The 17,566-nt window shown below is 40.1% G+C and overlaps 2 protein-coding genes across 3 annotated transcripts in view; both read right to left on the bottom strand.

The window, feature by feature from the left end:
- Positions 1 to 1,144: 1,144 nt before the first annotated feature.
- LOC110980311 (transmembrane protein 65-like) lies at positions 1,145 to 10,244 on the bottom strand. Its single transcript, XM_087148911.1, has 7 exons — positions 9,899 to 10,244; positions 8,807 to 8,851; positions 8,216 to 8,283; positions 7,190 to 7,244; positions 6,465 to 6,507; positions 5,695 to 5,800; positions 1,145 to 5,018 (listed from the first exon to the last, which is right to left on the bottom strand). The coding sequence occupies exons 1-7, from the start codon at positions 10,230 to 10,232 to the stop codon at positions 4,878 to 4,880; spliced, it is 792 nt and encodes a 263-aa protein (XP_087005037.1). The 5' UTR covers positions 10,233 to 10,244; the 3' UTR covers positions 1,145 to 4,877.
- A 565-nt stretch (positions 10,245 to 10,809) lies between these two features.
- The window catches only part of LOC110980738 (transient receptor potential cation channel subfamily A member 1-like), a 38,738-nt gene continuing 31,981 nt past the window's right edge, over positions 10,810 to 17,566 (bottom strand). For both annotated transcript variants that reach the window (XM_022237684.2, XM_087148801.1), the window contains 7 exons: positions 17,147 to 17,325; positions 16,500 to 16,629; positions 15,811 to 16,011; positions 14,940 to 15,119; positions 14,351 to 14,472; positions 13,842 to 13,964; positions 10,810 to 13,303 (listed from right to left, as the gene is read on the bottom strand). In XM_022237684.2, coding sequence (XP_022093376.1) covers positions 13,162 to 13,303; positions 13,842 to 13,964; positions 14,351 to 14,472; positions 14,940 to 15,119; positions 15,811 to 16,011; positions 16,500 to 16,629; positions 17,147 to 17,325 — 1,077 coding nt within the window. In that variant the 3' untranslated portion in view covers positions 10,810 to 13,161. The remainder of the gene's footprint in view (positions 13,304 to 13,841; positions 13,965 to 14,350; positions 14,473 to 14,939; positions 15,120 to 15,810; positions 16,012 to 16,499; positions 16,630 to 17,146; positions 17,326 to 17,566) is intronic.

Raw genomic sequence — 17,566 nt, 5'->3', positions numbered from 1 at the left:
AAGAACTTATAAGTTACAGGAACAGTTGTTCCCATGGATAACAAGTTGGTTTCATAAGTTTTTTCTGTCGCGACTTTATCATACTGGGAACTTTTCTCCGTCAATGCAAACTTGGCAAGACCCATCCTAGCACCCATAATTTTCTTGTATGCGGTAAATGGCTTGCTAGCGTGCCAATAATTTGGGGAGTCAGGTAAGTGTTGTAGCGCTTTCCTCGCCTTCCACCTCTGCGACCTGGGTCCGAATCCCACCTAAGTCAACATGTGGATTGGGTTTTTAGTTCCTGAATCCCTGCGTTTTCTATGGTATTCATTCTGAGTTTTCCTCCCACCGTTAAAACCGACCAAGCGTGTCATGGGCAAAAGTCCTGACTTTTGCACATACACCAAGGGTACAAAGCCTTGGTCAGTATTATTGACAAGCATGGCGCTTACTTTATTTACATGTTTAAGAATTTTAAGAATTGCATTGCTTGAACTGACATTTAATAATAGGCCAGTGTCCTGATCAACTGTGCTGGCCAATAAAACAGCACCGCTGTCCCAAAACACAACTTGCTTGTTTGACTGCCTCATTTTTCTGGGAGTAATTGAAATGGCAAGGCTAACCCTTTGTGGCAAATATTACTTTGCAGAAAATCTTTAAAATCATCATTTTGAGTGATTTTTATAGTAGTTTGGCAGAAATGTTTGAAATTCTCATTTTGAGTGATTTTAATTGAAATGGCAAAGCTATTTATTAATTCTGCATAAAATCTTGGAAACCATTTTGAGTAATTTTTAAATTATGGGAATGGCAAGGCTAACCCCTTGCAAATAATAATTTTGCACAAAATGTTCGAAATCCTCATTTTATTGAAAAAAATGATAAAACTATTTCCTTGTAAATATTAATTCTGCAGAAAATTTTGGTAATTATTTTGAGTGATTTAATTGAAATGGCCTGCAATTTTTTTCCAGAAAATCTTGTAAAATTAAAGTTAACTTTGCTGAAAATGTTGGAAATCATCATTTTGAGCGATTTTTATTGGAATGGCAAGGCTAACCCCTTAGAAATGTTTGCATTTTTAATTTGGGGAAAACAACAAATACTGCTCATCCCAAAGCATTCTTCCCAAAAAGGAAACATTAAAAAGGACAAGGTGTTCATGATGCACTTTTATTAATTTGTGCAGAAAGAACGCACGGTTTACCAAAACAACTTTCTAAAATGAACACCAACAATCCCAAATGCAACAATTTACAGGAATGTAACCGTCTGATGGCAGACAGGCAGAAACCCTCACTGCATCCGATGAGGGCTCCATAAAATAAAACAAATCATCTAGATCTGAAGAAAGGATTCATCTGTTGACCTTTTTGGCTTTCATTATTCATGAACCTGTAATTCACGTAAACGAAGGTAGGAACTATGATGGGATACACAATGAACACCAAGGTGATATTAAATGTTAATCCACATGTCCATCGTTAACCCTATAGTCCTGAATGGTCCTTCAGCAGTGGAAGGATTTTGAACCGTCGGAGGCAAAAGAAACATTGACTTCTTGAGTGCCCACACTCTGTGATTGCTATGGTAATTGAAAATTAAGAATCACACAAGTAACAGGCAATATAATACTAACTTTCGTACACATTACGAAGTTCTCTGTGAGCAATACATGGGCTAAACTGAGCAGTACAAGAGCGAGTATAAAGAGAGCTCAATAGAGGCTTTGTGTGGTAGCCATCTTGTGGGGCAGTTCTTTTGTTCAACAGGAAAACCTCCAATATGCGTACCCTTTTGAACAAAACAGCTGTGCTGTAAGGTGGCTACCATGCAAAGCCTCTATTTGCTGAAAAAAGAGTACTTCTATAAGATGTTTGCTCATTAAAATCTTGTGACAAAGTTGGTTTGCCACAAATGTTCCAAGGTGCTTCAAATAGTCATGCAGAGTGACATTCTATCATGGGAACGTTGTACCACAGATGAGTTGCTATGTACTCCTGGCTTACTACTAAATAAAGAAGTGTCTAAATAAGACATACATCATTCCAATGAAAGAAATCAAATAGAGATTAAGTGAGAGCTCTTAAAATAAATAACTTAATTGGATCCAACAATCTTTCCCATCTCAAACCTCATGTCCTGTTTCGTAAAGTTAATGATTCATGTCAAATACCTTGAATTAGAATTCTGAGAACAAATCAATGAAAAACCTCACAAAATTAAAAACCTATCATATCCTGCTAATGAACTTGTACTTCAATTCATGGTTAATATTGCACATTCTTATCAGACACTGTTACATGATCTATATATAGGTAGTGACATTTTGCTTATGTCGCTGTTTGTACACTTCAATGCACAATATAAAAAATAAGACCAAGGACCTGCAAAGGGCTGCCAACATTTTAAAATCCTTTGACAATTTCTAAATCAAAATGAAGTTCTTTACAAATGAGCCATAAAAGATCATTTAACATGATTACGTAATATCTGCATGGTCTTTCATTAGTTATTGACGGGGTGCTCAATGACTGGACTCCCAGGTTTTGGGGGAATTGCCGAGTCTTTTGAGAATAATGGAACATTTAATACACTGCTGTGTTAACGACATTAGCACCTGCTTATTTTCAGTAACATGGTCAATATTAAGGGCAAATCAAACACACAGGTCCACCCCTGGGGTACCCAGTAGAAAGCAAGGGAGGAAATAGCAGAAACAATCCTGCTCATGGATAAAAGGGCCGAGATTCAAGGCCTCCAATATGGTCCCTGATGAGAGACAGAACAGCAGCAAGGAATCCTAGCTCATACCGAAACCAACAGTGCATTTATTCAACCCAAATGGCCCTCAGTGGAAAGAGCAATGCACCAGAGAACTACCTTGTTACTAAAACGATTATGACTCCCTCGATTTGTTTCATGGAAGACTTCAGTCATCTAACATCAGTGAAAATAAATGACTACCTTGCCTCACCGGTCATGCCAAACATTACCTTAGACTCTGTACATTTAACAGTACATGTACACTGTAGGTACTGTACATTACGTCAATTAACTGGTGTAAACGAGTGTGATAGGAAAGAAATGTGCCCGGAAACAAGACCTGAGAGGGCATATGGCATTTCACAGACGCAGACCAATTTCTGAGTATTCACAAAGACAATACCAACCAATTATGCATCACATAGCATGATACATTGCCCCTATGGGAATGAAGAACGAGCAAGGGGCATGTTACAGTAGGCCTTATGGCCTAGATTCTTCTCCCACTGCTTAGTTGCTTCATCTCGGACAATTTCTTACACATGATTCACTCAGTTCTGGAAATCACCCAGGATGTGTCTGAAAGTTTTGGCAGCAGCTGACAATAACAAGAACACCTGTAGGAAGCCACTGACTATCGGCTGCAACCACTTTCTTACAGATGTGAGTGTTGCGGCAGGGCAGACATGGCCCACATTTGCTACGATCTGGATGTAAGTTATCTTCATTGAGCATTTATGTTAAAGAAACAAGGGATTCCTCAAAGGTGCCCTAGGCGCTGTAGCTTGCAAGCCCGAAAAAACCTGTCAAGTAAGCTAGTTCATTCGAACAAACGACTTAAGCCCTAACTAAAGTACTGATGTAAAACTTAGAGGACAATGTTTTTAGAGTTGTAACAATCCCTAGTACTACACAAAAACTCATAAAATATAGACAAAATACATCTGCCACAGGGAGTTTTGCAGTAAGGCTCAAACCAAACAATGCATGATGCAAATAAAGTGTGATTTACTGGTTGAAATAGGGTAGCTGTAATGCATGGAGAAAAACGGATGTCTTAACCCATGATCCTTGGCTGAATTCTAGGATGGTAATAAATAAACATAAGATACAGCATGTACTGTCAACCAAAGATTATATAGCGTCGCATAGCGGCTCAAGATGGGTAATTCGGCCATTAAGGTGTTATCACCATGGGCGCCATTCGAGTGTGAACGTTAATGTGTGTGCAGGCTGTCCCGGCGCCTGCGCCTGTGCATTAACATGCACTTCGCAGGCGTAGTCCAACCAGAATGGCGCCCATGTGATAACAACGTTTTACGCGTATTCATGGTGAAGTTCCCCATCTTGCGCCGCTACGCGGCGCTATACGATCTTTGCTGTCAACTTTCAAGAGAGCATGAGTTATGAGAGAAATGGATTTCTACACAGAAACTAAATAACCCTTATGACTGAAAAGTTTGGTTTTTCTCTATACTGCAAACACTCCGGAAAGCACACTCTTTGAATTGGTTTATCGGCAAGACCAAACCAGGGATGGAATGTTACAATACACACTACTGTACCTTGATTGCCTGCAGCTGATTGAGACATCATCATCGTCATGACCACTTACCATCGAGAATTTGGCCTGCTCAGTGAGGGGTCATGTTGGGTGTTCTCTGTATTTTCTGAAGATGTTCTGGTAAGAGGCACATGTTCTTAAAGCATTTGAATCTTCGGTTTGTTTATGAGCGGATTTCTTTCTTCAAAGCCTGGAAATGTTCACTTCTTTAAGAAACGCCTTTCCATTGAATGGACTTCATGCTCTTTTCCTAGAAAAGCCAATTCAACGAATCAGCCATCTAACCTTTTGGCTCATTCCCACAGAGCCGTGACTCCAATGGAGAATTGTTCGAAAACCTGTACAAAGGCAGGCAAAGTATTCACCATGCAGAATATTCAAACTGGCAATTTGGGTCCAATTTCATAAACCAGCTACGCTCACACATTTGACCAGAACAGAAATACATGTAAATCTGCTGAGTGAGTCCACTTAGCAGTTTTTTTAAGCAGGGCCCTGATGTGAAATTACACATATATGCATATCTTTTGTATTGCTTGGTAACGAGTTGGAACGCTCGGTGCTATACTTGGGACTCTGGTTGTTCGTCGGGCCCTGATGTATCACCCTCCGATGCCTGCTCTTCGGCTTGTTCCCTGGTTTCCAAGAAGAGCAAGGGAAGCATGCCCACCAGGCATCCAATCATCAGACCCAGGGCCCGACCCTGCCAAAAGAAATCATCGAAAAACCTCAAATATTGGAGACACTTGCAACAGAGCTATGAGTCTGCTATAAGAAGACAGGCGATTAGCATGTCGCAAATGAAGAAATTCAATACTGGACAACAACTGTGCGGGGTTGGGTTTTCAAGTATTGACGGTGCAGAAGGAAGTAAATCAACTGATGTGACGAAAGTTTTTTGGCCTGTGAGAGTAGAAGTTGATCAATTGCTCAGACGCACCCTTGCAAGCACACCCTTGCACCACACTCAGAAGTAATTTTGCAAGCACGCTCAGAAGCACCCTTGCAAGCACGCTCAGAAGCACCCTTGCAAGCACACTCAGAAGCACCCTTGCACCACGCTCAGAAGCACCCTTGCAAGCAAGCTTAGACATGTTAGAAGCAACCTTGCAAGCACACTCAGAAGCACTCTTGCACCATGCTCAGAAGCACCCTTGCAAGCACGCCCAGAAGTACCCTTGCAAGCACGCCCAGAAACACCCTTTGAAGTATGTTCTTTGCTAAATTAACAAGTACCCGGCCCATCATTAGGCACGATCACACAGATAACTCTGTCCAACTTTCCCTGCCCATCACAGTGCGGAACATTCACACAATGGAAAGTCCATGTTTCAGTTTGAATAAATCTCAGGACGATTGACATGGAAGTAAATTCTTACAATGCCAGCCATCCACCTTGTTTGCCTCATATCAGCCTGCTCTGGGGTCAGTTCCTTGGGATGGACTCCCACTCTAGCTGCAAGAGCCTCGACATAGCCAGCCAACCTGCAGAGACCACATTGACAGGATACCCAGTTCTGTTTAACCCTTGGTTTTAGCTTTCTCCTACATACATTTTATACATACTGTTTGGATTAATCTATTAGAAAGTTAAAGCCACTGCTGATTATGTTGGTGTCAAAATTGCGATCAAGTTTTACGTGCTCTTCCAGAATTTTTGAGACATTTTGTTTGCCAGTCCACTGGTAAAACGAACACTGAGTGTGCTTGAATAACTTTCATGGCTGACAGCATCCAAGAAATTCGCTTTAGTTTCAATCAATGGAGCAGTTGCGACACAGTGCTCCAGGACAGCTGGTGACAAAATATGACAAGCTTGCTCAGGCTGAGCTTAAACCCATACCCAATCAACCAGTGAGTTTTCCTGGGTATGCTGGCCATGTTAAATCGATTCTTGTCTTACTCTTAGAAGTTCAACTTATATTTTCGTTGTTTTGTTATAAAAAAGCGACTGTTGCCACTTATCATTAAATTTCGTACCTTTTCATTAAAAAGCTGGAAGCATACAATTTGGTTTCAGGGCCAAATAACATGAAGAATAAAATTTGATTCAATCTAATCTAGTTTGACCTGATTAGATCAAAGTACTGAAATATGTGACTTCTGAAAGAAATTTGCACTGGAGAAATATACTAGGCAGTCCACTTACCCAACACCAGCCAGATCAGAGATGAGGTTACCAAGGGCAGCAGCTAAATAGGCAAACAAAGTTATATAATTACACTGCCTCTTCCTTAATTCTGTGGGTCACCACATCTCAACCAGTGTTACAACTTTTGCTTTTATGCACATTTGCATGAAAATTGGGATGCAATGCCCCAAATAGCCTCCACGGTTTTTAATTAAACCAAAACTTGATGACTTTTTCATGGAATATCCAGAACTAAAATATAACCATTTCCATAATATTTAGCATCATTTTGTAGAGACAAGTTCTTTGGTATTAGGAAATGGAAGACTGTCATAGCCGCTATATATATAGACTGACAAGGATAGCCTGTAAATATATCATTATTCAGTAATAATATCCAAGTGGCTTATCCAAAAAACTTTGCATAATCTTGATTTCCATGACTTTTCCCAGGCTTTTTTCTTCTAATAGGATTCAAGGACAGCTCATTTTGCCTCCAATTTTCCACGACTATTCCATGACTTCCCAGGACAACTTTTTTCCAGGAATTTTGGGGACTGTTCATGACTGTGGGAACCCTGTCCACAGAACAATCCTGTGTGTCCTGCTATGCACCAACAACAGTTTGGTTCAGGATTTCCTGCACAGCTGATCAGTTCACATTGACTGCCTTCGTATGTACATGTAGGTACAGGACCCGGGATCTAACCGCAAACCCACAAGCGAAGGAAACCCACACCAACCTGCCATCGTGGAGATGCCAAGCGTGATTCCAATCGTCAAGTCAATGTAATCACCCTAGGGGAAAAAACACAAAGATGAGAAGGAAAACATCATTTGATAGTGGTGCACGATCAAAACAATGGAATGATGCATGGAAACTTAGGAAGCGGCTGAGTGAAGATGAGGTTTGGACAATGGTGTGGACTTGCCTTATGTACCGTTCAACCTTACATGCCATTTAACCTTACATTCCATTTAACCTTACATTCCATGGCCTACTACTGAAGCATAAAATTTGGTGCATTAAAAAAAGAGTGTCATGTAAAAGGAAGATCTCAAACACCATTTACACAGACATGTACAGATCTCAAACACCATTTACACAGACATGTACAGATCTCAAACACCATTTATACAGACATGTACATGTACATGTACATGTCCAAGTACCAGCAACAATTTGATAGAGCTGCACCTGCCAGGCTCTAGGCTCAGAAATACCTTCTTGCTATGAAGACCCAAGGTTATACAAAAGTTAAATACAAGCCACACAACTACTATCACAAACTGAAACCTCTTAACAGAATGCCCTTTTTATGAATAAATATACTTTGAAAAAATCCTAGAGATTAGAAATGACGATGTGATACATGGAACTTGAGAACACATTTTGTTAAAGCCACTGTAAAAATACAAAAAAAATTCACAGCCATTTTTAAAATAAATTTATGGGGAGGGGGTGTAAAGAAATGTAACAGCTAAAATTTTCCAAAATGGTTGGTAAATTTTCTGGACTTATTCTTACACTTGTACGTCTATATCAAGGGAGTCTTCACCAACTGCACAGATTTTAACTTGCATAACTGTCTACAAGAAATCAGTGATAGTCAAAATGCATTGTATATGCCCCCCTGCCAAAAACCCCCAGAAATAACAAGAATGTTGAAGCAGGTCAGGAAAAGGAAGTCAGCAGGGATGAGAGAGTAGCTTAATTGTTTACTTGGCCTAATGGATTCTGATGGAATATGGCCTGTTTTTCTACTCACAGCAACAATCATGATGGCGTTGTCCAGGAAACCAAAGCCAATGAATGGAATGCCATTACTCAACACCACTGCAAACAAATTGAATGCACCAGACATGAATCATGGAGGTCTACACACAAAATTACTACAAATTTGATGCATGATGAGATAACTGAATTCCTACTATTACTGTCTGCATAAATTAGCATAGTTAATGATCAAATTGCCGTGTACATTTTCCATGTATACGCACAAAACATGCACCTATATGTACTACAAAGGCACTAGTTAATGAGCTTTGCTTTCTGCTAGGATATGCTTTGCCGTTTCAGAAAAGATTTTGATTTCTTTTGAAGGCATCCATTACAAGATAAAAGCATTAATAAAACATATTTAGAAATTAATAAGAAGTTATAGATATCGGCATTCAATCCCCAATCACCATTGAGGAAAAAAAGGACTCTTGAAATATTTGCTCAAACACCGAGTACGCACATCCCTATTCTACAAATTTACAGAGTTTGTAATATTTAAAATTTGGAAACTTATTATTTAATTTAAAAAAAAAAATTTTTTTAAATAGGGCCTGGGTAATGACAATGGTGAACGTACCCAATCTCAACTGTGCTTTCGATGGTGACTCGATTTTGTCTTTGGCTACATGTATAAGGGTTGGGAAAAAAAGAATAAACAGCTTAGCAAAAAAGAGCACACATGCACATGTTGTTCGTTATCTGCTCCATAATTCCAGTCTGCAAACAGAAGGAAGGTAATACTGTAAAGCAAATAACAATGTCACATTTACATGGCAGTGCATTCTCTGAGTGAAATGAAGACAAAAATTCCTCACAGTATATCTAATGGCTTCCTTATACCATTAACGTGATTTTTTAAGGCATAAGAGTGTGACTGGTTTACTGGCCATGTTATTCCTGTTTGAAGGAATTATTGCCTTAATTTTTCTTAAAATAATTTTGTCATTTTTGCCTACTTCAATGTAGCATATCTGCCGACGTGAATAACACTGTCACTGTGTGTATGTGTGCAGGCCTATATGCTTTATGACCATGCTTCATGCGGCATTGTCATTCTGATTCTGAACTCAAACTATTTGGACTTATGAAGATGAAAAATGAATGAGTCGTTGCCTAAAACACAACATTTTTCATTCTCAGATTCACATCTTTTCAATGTGTTTGCAATCAATGGTGGTTAGTGTTTAATATCTGGACACCTCTTGATACCCAACATCTCGGGTACACTATGCACAAGCCCTTTGAGTTTGAGACTGGTCTAAAAGTCATGTCAAGTAAAGGAGGTCTTACAAATTTTCTCTGCCAAAATTCTATGAACATTCTAGGACATGATATCGCTTTCTGATGGCTGAATTGTCACTGCTGTCAGTCATGTCAGTGTATGGACATGATGGAATTTTTACCCAAGAAAGCCTGATTCAAATTCAAAACTTTGCAACAAACGTGACATAGGCCCCTAAGCCTTATCGCTGATAATACTGTGATTTTGCATAATAGTATAAAGGCATCATGGGAAGGAAAAAGGTGCTAAATCAGCCATTTGGTATCCCTCCTAGGCCTGATTACATAGGCCCACATCATATCATAGGCCTAGTTGATGACGTCAAACCAGTCTCCGGGCATTGCAGGGCCAAAACTGACATGACCAACACGAAAAATGGCAACTTACCTGTTTTTTGATATTGATCCTGCAATCTTTGGAGTTCGGCAAGAACGAGAGCCCGCTCATTTGGAAACAACGAGGCGGCAAAATTTTTACACTTATCTTCCGTGTCTAGCGTTGCTACTGGCCTACCGCGGAAAAAGCGTCCCCGGTATGTGTACTGATGCCTTTTATGAATATTCCAACAGCCACACGATCTAAACGCAGACTGTACACCGGGGCTATAACCGTTCCCGCAGAGAACCACCCCACTGGTAGAATTTTTGACTGGGAACCGGAAATCTTTGCATAAATTGCTCAGAACTCGCCATGGACAGATCTTTCGCGTGGACGCTGCCATCTTTGATCGCACGAAGAGGGCGCCCCCTTTTGACAAGAATCTATTAAGTGAACATTCTCGAAACCTTGGATTCATCCGTAACGGTTGGTCCCCCTAATAATATTATCTATAGCTCCAAGACTTTATAATCGCCAGTCAAAATGGGTCCATCTGTTCTATTTAAAATGTGACAGGAAATCAACGACTATAGTCTCTGCCTTATCTCAGAGTTAAATGCTGAAAAGTAGGTACGTGTAAGTGGTCAAATGTTGAGCCAAACAGAGAACATGCTTAACTTTTAGGAACTACTGAAAGTTAGGCATATTCTCAGTTTAGCTCTAAAGGTGCTCCTCGTCTTGTAAAATCCCTGCGACTTTACTACGAACAACTGAAACCCCTGTAAGCATACAAGCTCGCGCCAACCTGCTTAAAATCAAACATTTCCTAGTCTTAATGATTAAAATATATTTCTTGAAAGAGTCCTGAAATTAATATCAATTGCGACAATGGGTCATTTTCAAAAATAACAGTAAACTTAACAGAGCAAGTGGAAAATTATACGTTTACAAGAAAACAAACCAAAGTTAATTGCATAATAACCTATTTTTTATTATCATTTTCTAAATAATAGTTGAATACATTTCTCAATTTTAATAAGGCAAGTGGTCAATAACTTTGAACAAAAGGATGAATTAATTTTGATTTAAAACGTGATTTAATTTAATAGCCTGAATCCCTAATGTTTTTCAGCGATTCTTAATTGAAAAATGGGTGTGGTGCAATTTTATGAATTTTACGTTATTCGGGCAGTATCTAATGGGGAAAAAAGCTTGATTGGTTAATTCTGACTTCTCGACAATCCGATTGACTTAGGGTAGATAGACGCCGTCACGAGAGCAGAATTGGAATCGTATGTACTCTTACTCACTCTATATTATATAATGAGAAATAATTACAAGATTACACCAAGAACAAAGACCAAGCGAAGAGGCCGTGTTTGCCCAGTAATTCAGTTGCATAAGGCCAATATCTGTACAATTTCCACACACCTGAATTTGTCCAACATCCCAAATGAACAGTCAAGTCTGGCTACGACGATGCCGATGCCCCATAAAATTCATGTCAATGTGAAGCTCGCCATGAAAAAAAAGCCAATCGCCAAAATGAACCTTAATTGTGTCTTAGTCAACCCTGGTTTCCATTTCCCCAACTATTTTAAAAGGTATCCATTTTGGAGCTTTTTTGGCTTTTATGCAAATGGTATTTCCACAAGTATGAGCAAAACTGTGATGTCATCATCAGGAAAAAATCCTCAATGTTACATTGGTTTTGTGCACAAAAAACCCTGCTTTTTATGGATTTTGCTGGCCTACAATTTCTCTGTTTTAGTGATTCATTGTTCTCCTTAGACGTGCTCCTTAACTATGTCTTCCCTGGATGACATCACAGCAACAGCGCCCTCATTTGTCAAGGAGAGGAGGGACAATTTTAAATGCTTAAAAAAGTACATTTTTCAATGCATTTAGTATAAAAGTAAATATTTCAAACAATTCTCATACACTGCAGAGGAGTATAGTTTCAGAAATGTGTCTAGGGAAAACCCAATACTGCTACAAGCAATTCTTCCTTGAAAATACATAATTATGTACATGTCATTATCACGAGTGGCGTTATCGATAGGCCTATGTACTGGTGACGTCACACTTTGTTTACACTTTACACTGGACACTTTTGTATGGACGCCCATGGTCCACTGAAAACTATAAGAAAGCACACGCGTAAGCAGCGGGTGATGTCATCAGCGCAGAGGTCTACACGCTTTTATATATATTTTAAACATATCTCAGTTCAAAGACAAATGGTACTATGCAAATTTCATGATAAAATCTCACGTCCAAAACTGATACTCCAATCTTCTCAAATCATTTCAAAATTACTGTATGCACAGCGATATTCACGAAAGATGTCATTAAAATTACAATCTTTACAGAAATATCTACAACCTACTTTATTTAAGCAGAGAATACTGTCATGCACTTATACGGATAAACCTCGTTATTGTTTGTGCTGTCTCGGCGCTTTTCAATACGGAATGTTCTCATAATAAATGTTTCTGCAATAAATATTACTATCACATACTTGCAATTCATGCGGTAGGCCCACAGATGGCTTTTCCCGACGGGTTAACGAGAAACCAATCTCTCCAAAGAAAAGTAATTATTGTACTTTTTTACAGAGATTAAACTTGCCACAACACTGCAAAAACAATGTATGGTAAAGATCAAATCATAAAGGTTTACAGTGGCTAGTAAATAAATCTTTACTGCTTCGAGTGGTGTAGTAAACTTAGCCTCTTGAGGTGATTCATACAGCATTCTAGCCGAAGCCAAGGGAGACTAGTTCTACTCTACCAAAGATAAAGCAGTCAATTTTGTTTTATAACACCTCATCGCATAATACACACTATGAACCAAAATACACGCCTGGGTACTATTCATAGTACCCATACAAACTGAATTCTTTCCACTAGGAAAAAACTGAGCTTCCAGACGAGTAACTAAACTGACAGAGATACTCGATCCCATCTTCAAAAAACAAATCAGAAGAGAATGATAAACCTCGCCAAAGGTAGTCACGATACAAGTCAAACTAAAGCTCGCTTCACCATTTTATTTTCTGTTAATCTACGGTGAATTCTGGAAACAGGCTACCTTATTCAAGTTCCTTGCTTAAATTTCACAGAAATAAAGTCTCCTGTCCTGAGCCTCTGCCCACGTGTGTCTAAAAACCTACGAGCGCCTGAGCCAGAAAACGCTCTTGTGATACGGATAATCGGGATTTCAGTCAGTGCAGGGAAATAATTGACATTTCTGGACTAGATCCTAGCTCTAGGTAGTCATAACTGACCTATAGTACGAGTCAGACTTTGTCGGACCCGCATATCCCTCCTTCAGTTTCCTTGTACTGTTTCCTTGTACGGGCCTTCAGCATCTTTCCCCTGGGTCGACGTCATTTCGAAACCACGGTACCTCCGGCTGCAAAACCTGTTGCGGGACATGGTCTGCCGGACGATTTGAGCCATAGTGCTGCCTCTGGTTCATAATAAACAGAAACACCAATTGAAGTTAAAGTTAAAAGCTTTTCCCTTTATTCTTGTTGAGTATCTTTGAAAACACGCACTGCAGCGAGAGTGTCCAGTTGCACCTGACTGGCCACGGAGCATGCTTGTCCAAATGGATTTTAATACCCTCTTTAGTGTGTGTCTCCTGTGTATTGACGTTATATAAGTTGTTGTCTTCTGTGGACATCTTTGGTTATACGAACAAATTTTCATATGTAAAATGCTGGATTACAATTTACTAGAATGCCAAGCAATTTTGTCCTCGTGGAGGAACTCACGAAGACAAAATTCTCCCGAGGAGAAATTTCGACACAGAACACACGGAGATTAAAATTCGCGTTTGCATTCTTTGGGACCATAACATGGCTCTAAAAAGTATGAATTCTATCCCAATTTCTTGAATTGGACCCTCTGTCAACACGAAATCCTATTATTAAGCTATTTCCAAAAGTATACCAGGATCACAGATCAGGACAATGCAATCGACAGGTCTGAGTTCATGGGCTCACCTGCGACCGGACGGATGCTCTCCTTCGTCCATGTCATCCGCCTCCGAGCGAATCTCCATCTTCTGGACGATGAGACGAAGCAGGTTATACTGCTTGTCTAATTGACTGGTTATTTCCTTCATCCTAAAACGAATCGTTTATCACTTGTCAGAGAGTCTTCTATATTCTATTTTAAGATGTCCCCCACTTTTCTCTTTTTCCACCCACAGTGCCCACAGTTTGAATTCCACCTGGCTCATTGTGTATTAATGTCAGTCCTCATTTTCATATTTCACAATCGCGTGAAAAACGAAACTTCATATTTTCACACCAAAAAGAAAACAAAAATCCCCACCCTCCGTCTAAGCTTCTTGGGTTCACTATATAATTGTATTTGGTGGAAATAACGAGCCAGCCCTTTTTGGACTTCCCTTATGTTGTCACACATGACATGCCCTTTTCAACTGAAACATATAAAAGCGATATTTCTACAGGGTATAAAAGTTGAAAATAATGACAACCACACGTACCTTCGCTTCTGTTTCATAAGTTCCCCGTGAACCACGTTGATGTGCACGTCAGCTGCTGTCCTCAACCGCTCTTTTGGCATCCCCTCCTCCATGCCAGCCGACTCCATAATCTTCAGCCAAAGCTTCACCGGCAAAAGATTCAGCAAAAAAGAGTCAGGCTGAAAGGATCACCAAACTGTTTTCTACGCCATAGTAAAATCTGTCAGTCAACTAAAACCAAATGGGTGGATAAGACCGAAGCCGATGGAAACAAACCAATGGCCCCAAAGCATATTAACCACCACATTGGAATTTGATAAATTTGACTTGATGTTGAATTCAGAAAACGGACTTGAACCAGCATTTTTAGTCCTCCCCAAGGCCTCAAAGATCCTCAACATAAACCGATCTGAACTCTCAACGTTATTTCAATTTGGTGTTTAGCTCAGGGTTCATGTATTCGCTTGAAACTCTGCCTGCTCTGCCTGCTAGAATCTATTATTACATATTTGAAATTGAGGATTTAAGCGTTTCCTATGTTCCTTCTGTGCTTTTCCATTTCACAGCCGCGCCGCTTTCATACTACAGAAAATACTGACAATTGGCTCACCCTGGTCAGAAACTTTTTCTTGCAGGGCGGTCTGACGGTCAGATGGTCCTTTTCTCCGTACTTCAGAATGCGTTTTGGCAGCTTGTGTTCCAGTTCCGTGTGTAGCTCTACCTGCATGGCCAGGCGCTTGAGGCGAGCATTGTACTGAACCTCGGCGATGTCGCCAACAGCCAGACCGATCTGGGATTCAGAGGAGAGAAATGGCAACCGCAAGAAGCGTACAAGTCTGAGGGTCATTTTCTTTTTGAATTTTCGGGCGCACAGGCAATCCGATGCTTTCAAGAACAACGCATGAATTTCAGATCGGTGTCGAAGCCAAAACTCGCTGATAAGCCAATGCCTGTCACCGTAGATGCGGTTTTTGCTTTCGAATTTACGCCATAAAAGAGAACAACCCGAGATTCAAAGTTTTGATGCTGATTTGACCGTTGGCTGGGACCCTTTTTCCAAACACACCCCGGTGAAATTTCAGTGATATCCTCTGCTAAACTGAAGTTAATAAGAAAAAGCTTGACTAAAACAGTGTCTCGTTTAAATGAGTGTGTTTCTTAGATTAAGATATCAAGTAAGTACAGACGCAATTTGTATTCTGTATCGACCGCTAGGCTAGAAACAAAATTATATTTCTTAGTTGTCAGAGCAAGACGGCTCGATTTGACTCAGAGTTGCTAACAATGAACAAAGCTTTATTTACCTAGTATCAACATAAAACCTATACTGATTTAAAACTGGTATCCAGGCATCTCAATCAATGCGGAAGACATTCTATTTTCCCATAGTTTATTTGAGTTGGAATAGATTTATTTCATCATTTACTTTCTATGTTTCTTTTAAGGTATGGAAACCAAACTACTAAATTATTCCAACCCACCAGCAAGTTCATCAGCAGAACCGGAAGCAGCAAGACGCAGGCGAAGAGGAAGATGAAAGTGATCTCCGGGTGAGGCATTGTGATCGGGTCGTAGTCCAGCGAGGGCTCCACGAAAGAGTTGATGTAGTCCAACTCGCCCAGCATCAAGGCGGTGCACACCCGGAGCATAGACATGATGGGCGTGGCGTGGGCTTTGCTTGCCTATGGAAAGAGCACAGAATGTTCCCTGTACTGGTGCGCCCAGGCACAACCGTTGTAGGCTGCCTCAATGAGTTATTTCAAATCAGAGATCAGTCTGTCCACTGGTCAATACACTTGATAGTTCTCTTATTAGCCTTTCGAAAGACTTACATTGGGTTCTACTTCTAACACAGTAAAAAGCACCTTAAAAGGGGCAGGCATAGTGTTATGATGAAATATACTTTCCCGTCAATATGTTCTTTTGGAAGACGGGATTTGAAACATGCTCTTGGAGCGGATTTGAAAAACAAAGGTGTGGGGAAGTGAGCTTCGGAAAAACGGGCTAGTGCACGTTGGTACGCGCCTGTGCTTGGTAGTGCAGCGTCAAATTGCTCTTCGGATAGACGTATATTTCACCTGCATGGGTTATATACGTAGAATTAAAGTCCCTTAAAGTAAGGTAAGAGAAGGAAAGGGGCATGAATTGAATTATAAAAATGAATCTTCACCTCTTGCGACAGCAGCATGAAGAACGCCAGGCCAAACGCAATAAAGAGAATTGAGAAGACGAAAAGAACCTGGACAAGGGTTCGTAGAATCTCCAGAAACATGACGACATAAATGCCAAATATGTCAAACCTGAGGCAAATGATTAGAAAACGGAGGAAGGTTATCGCCCTATTCCACCTACAATTCTGTAAAATACTCATGGCGTAAATAGGTATTTCAATGGTCATCAATATAGGTTTCCGTCATTGGACTAGCCTTACGGATAGGGTGCGTTGTCTTGTTAATTTTCAATCTCTGTAAGGTAGAAATTAGCGTGGCACAGCAGATGAGGAATTCTCAACTAACCCTCGAAACTGGTGTTTTTTCCAGAAAATTCACAAGAAGTTTCCTTCTTCCTTATACAGAATGTTTCATGCTAATTGTCTGAATACAGAGTTTTGTTTTGGAATTTGTGCCATATGCGGTAAAAGTGCACCCTTTGTGAGTGCTTTGCGAAAAGGAAACTGTGATTCTGCTCAACGTTTGTAGTTTTTAAGATGAAAATATATAGTCCTGCAAATAACTTAGGCTTTACTGGAATTACATTCTTCCTTGTATATGAAGGAGCATTTCCAAGATACAGAAACATGTAATGATCTTATCTTACCGTTGGAGGTACAGAAGGAGATTAAACCAAGCCAAAAAGACAGCGATTGCACCGAATGGCGTCTGCCACGACAAATTGCACCGGGGAATGTCGACGAAGAACGGACAGACATAGAGCAGAGTCGAGATGTACAGCACACATTCGATTGCATTGTTGGCCTCCAAGAAGTACTTATGCCTCTGTGTTATGACAAAACGGATGACGGCCATTTCACAAAAGAAATACGTGTAAAAGTAAAAGACAAGACACCGACTGCCCATTAGGCTTATTGCACAAGTATTTTACCAAACTGAACTCGCTAACAGTACATGTATTATTGGCAAAGCCATTAAAATGTACACTATAAGCCTGCCCGGAACAGGTAACTGACGTTGGTTCCAGTTCTGGTTCGTGGCCTATTCCTTGACATCACTAAATGAA

Source organism: Acanthaster planci, linkage group LG18 (genome assembly GCF_054643075.1).
Source record: "Acanthaster planci isolate LZ-2023a linkage group LG18, COTS_SCS, whole genome shotgun sequence".
Lineage (NCBI taxonomy): Eukaryota > Metazoa > Echinodermata > Asteroidea > Valvatida > Acanthasteridae > Acanthaster > Acanthaster planci.
This window is presented reverse-complemented; position numbering and strand designations above follow the sequence as displayed.

Coding starts and splice junctions, on each gene's coding strand:
- LOC110980311 (XM_087148911.1), bottom strand. CDS start 10,232: ATGGCAGCGTCCACGCGAAAGATCTGTCCATGGCGAGTTCTGAGCAAT. Junction 7,245..8,215: donor ACGCCATCATGATTGTTGCT/GTGAGTAGAAAA, acceptor TTTTTCCCCTAG/GGTGATTACATTGACTTGAC. Junction 5,019..5,694: donor CAAGGTGGATGGCTGGCATT/GTAAGAATTTAC, acceptor TTCTTTTGGCAG/GGTCGGGCCCTGGGTCTGAT.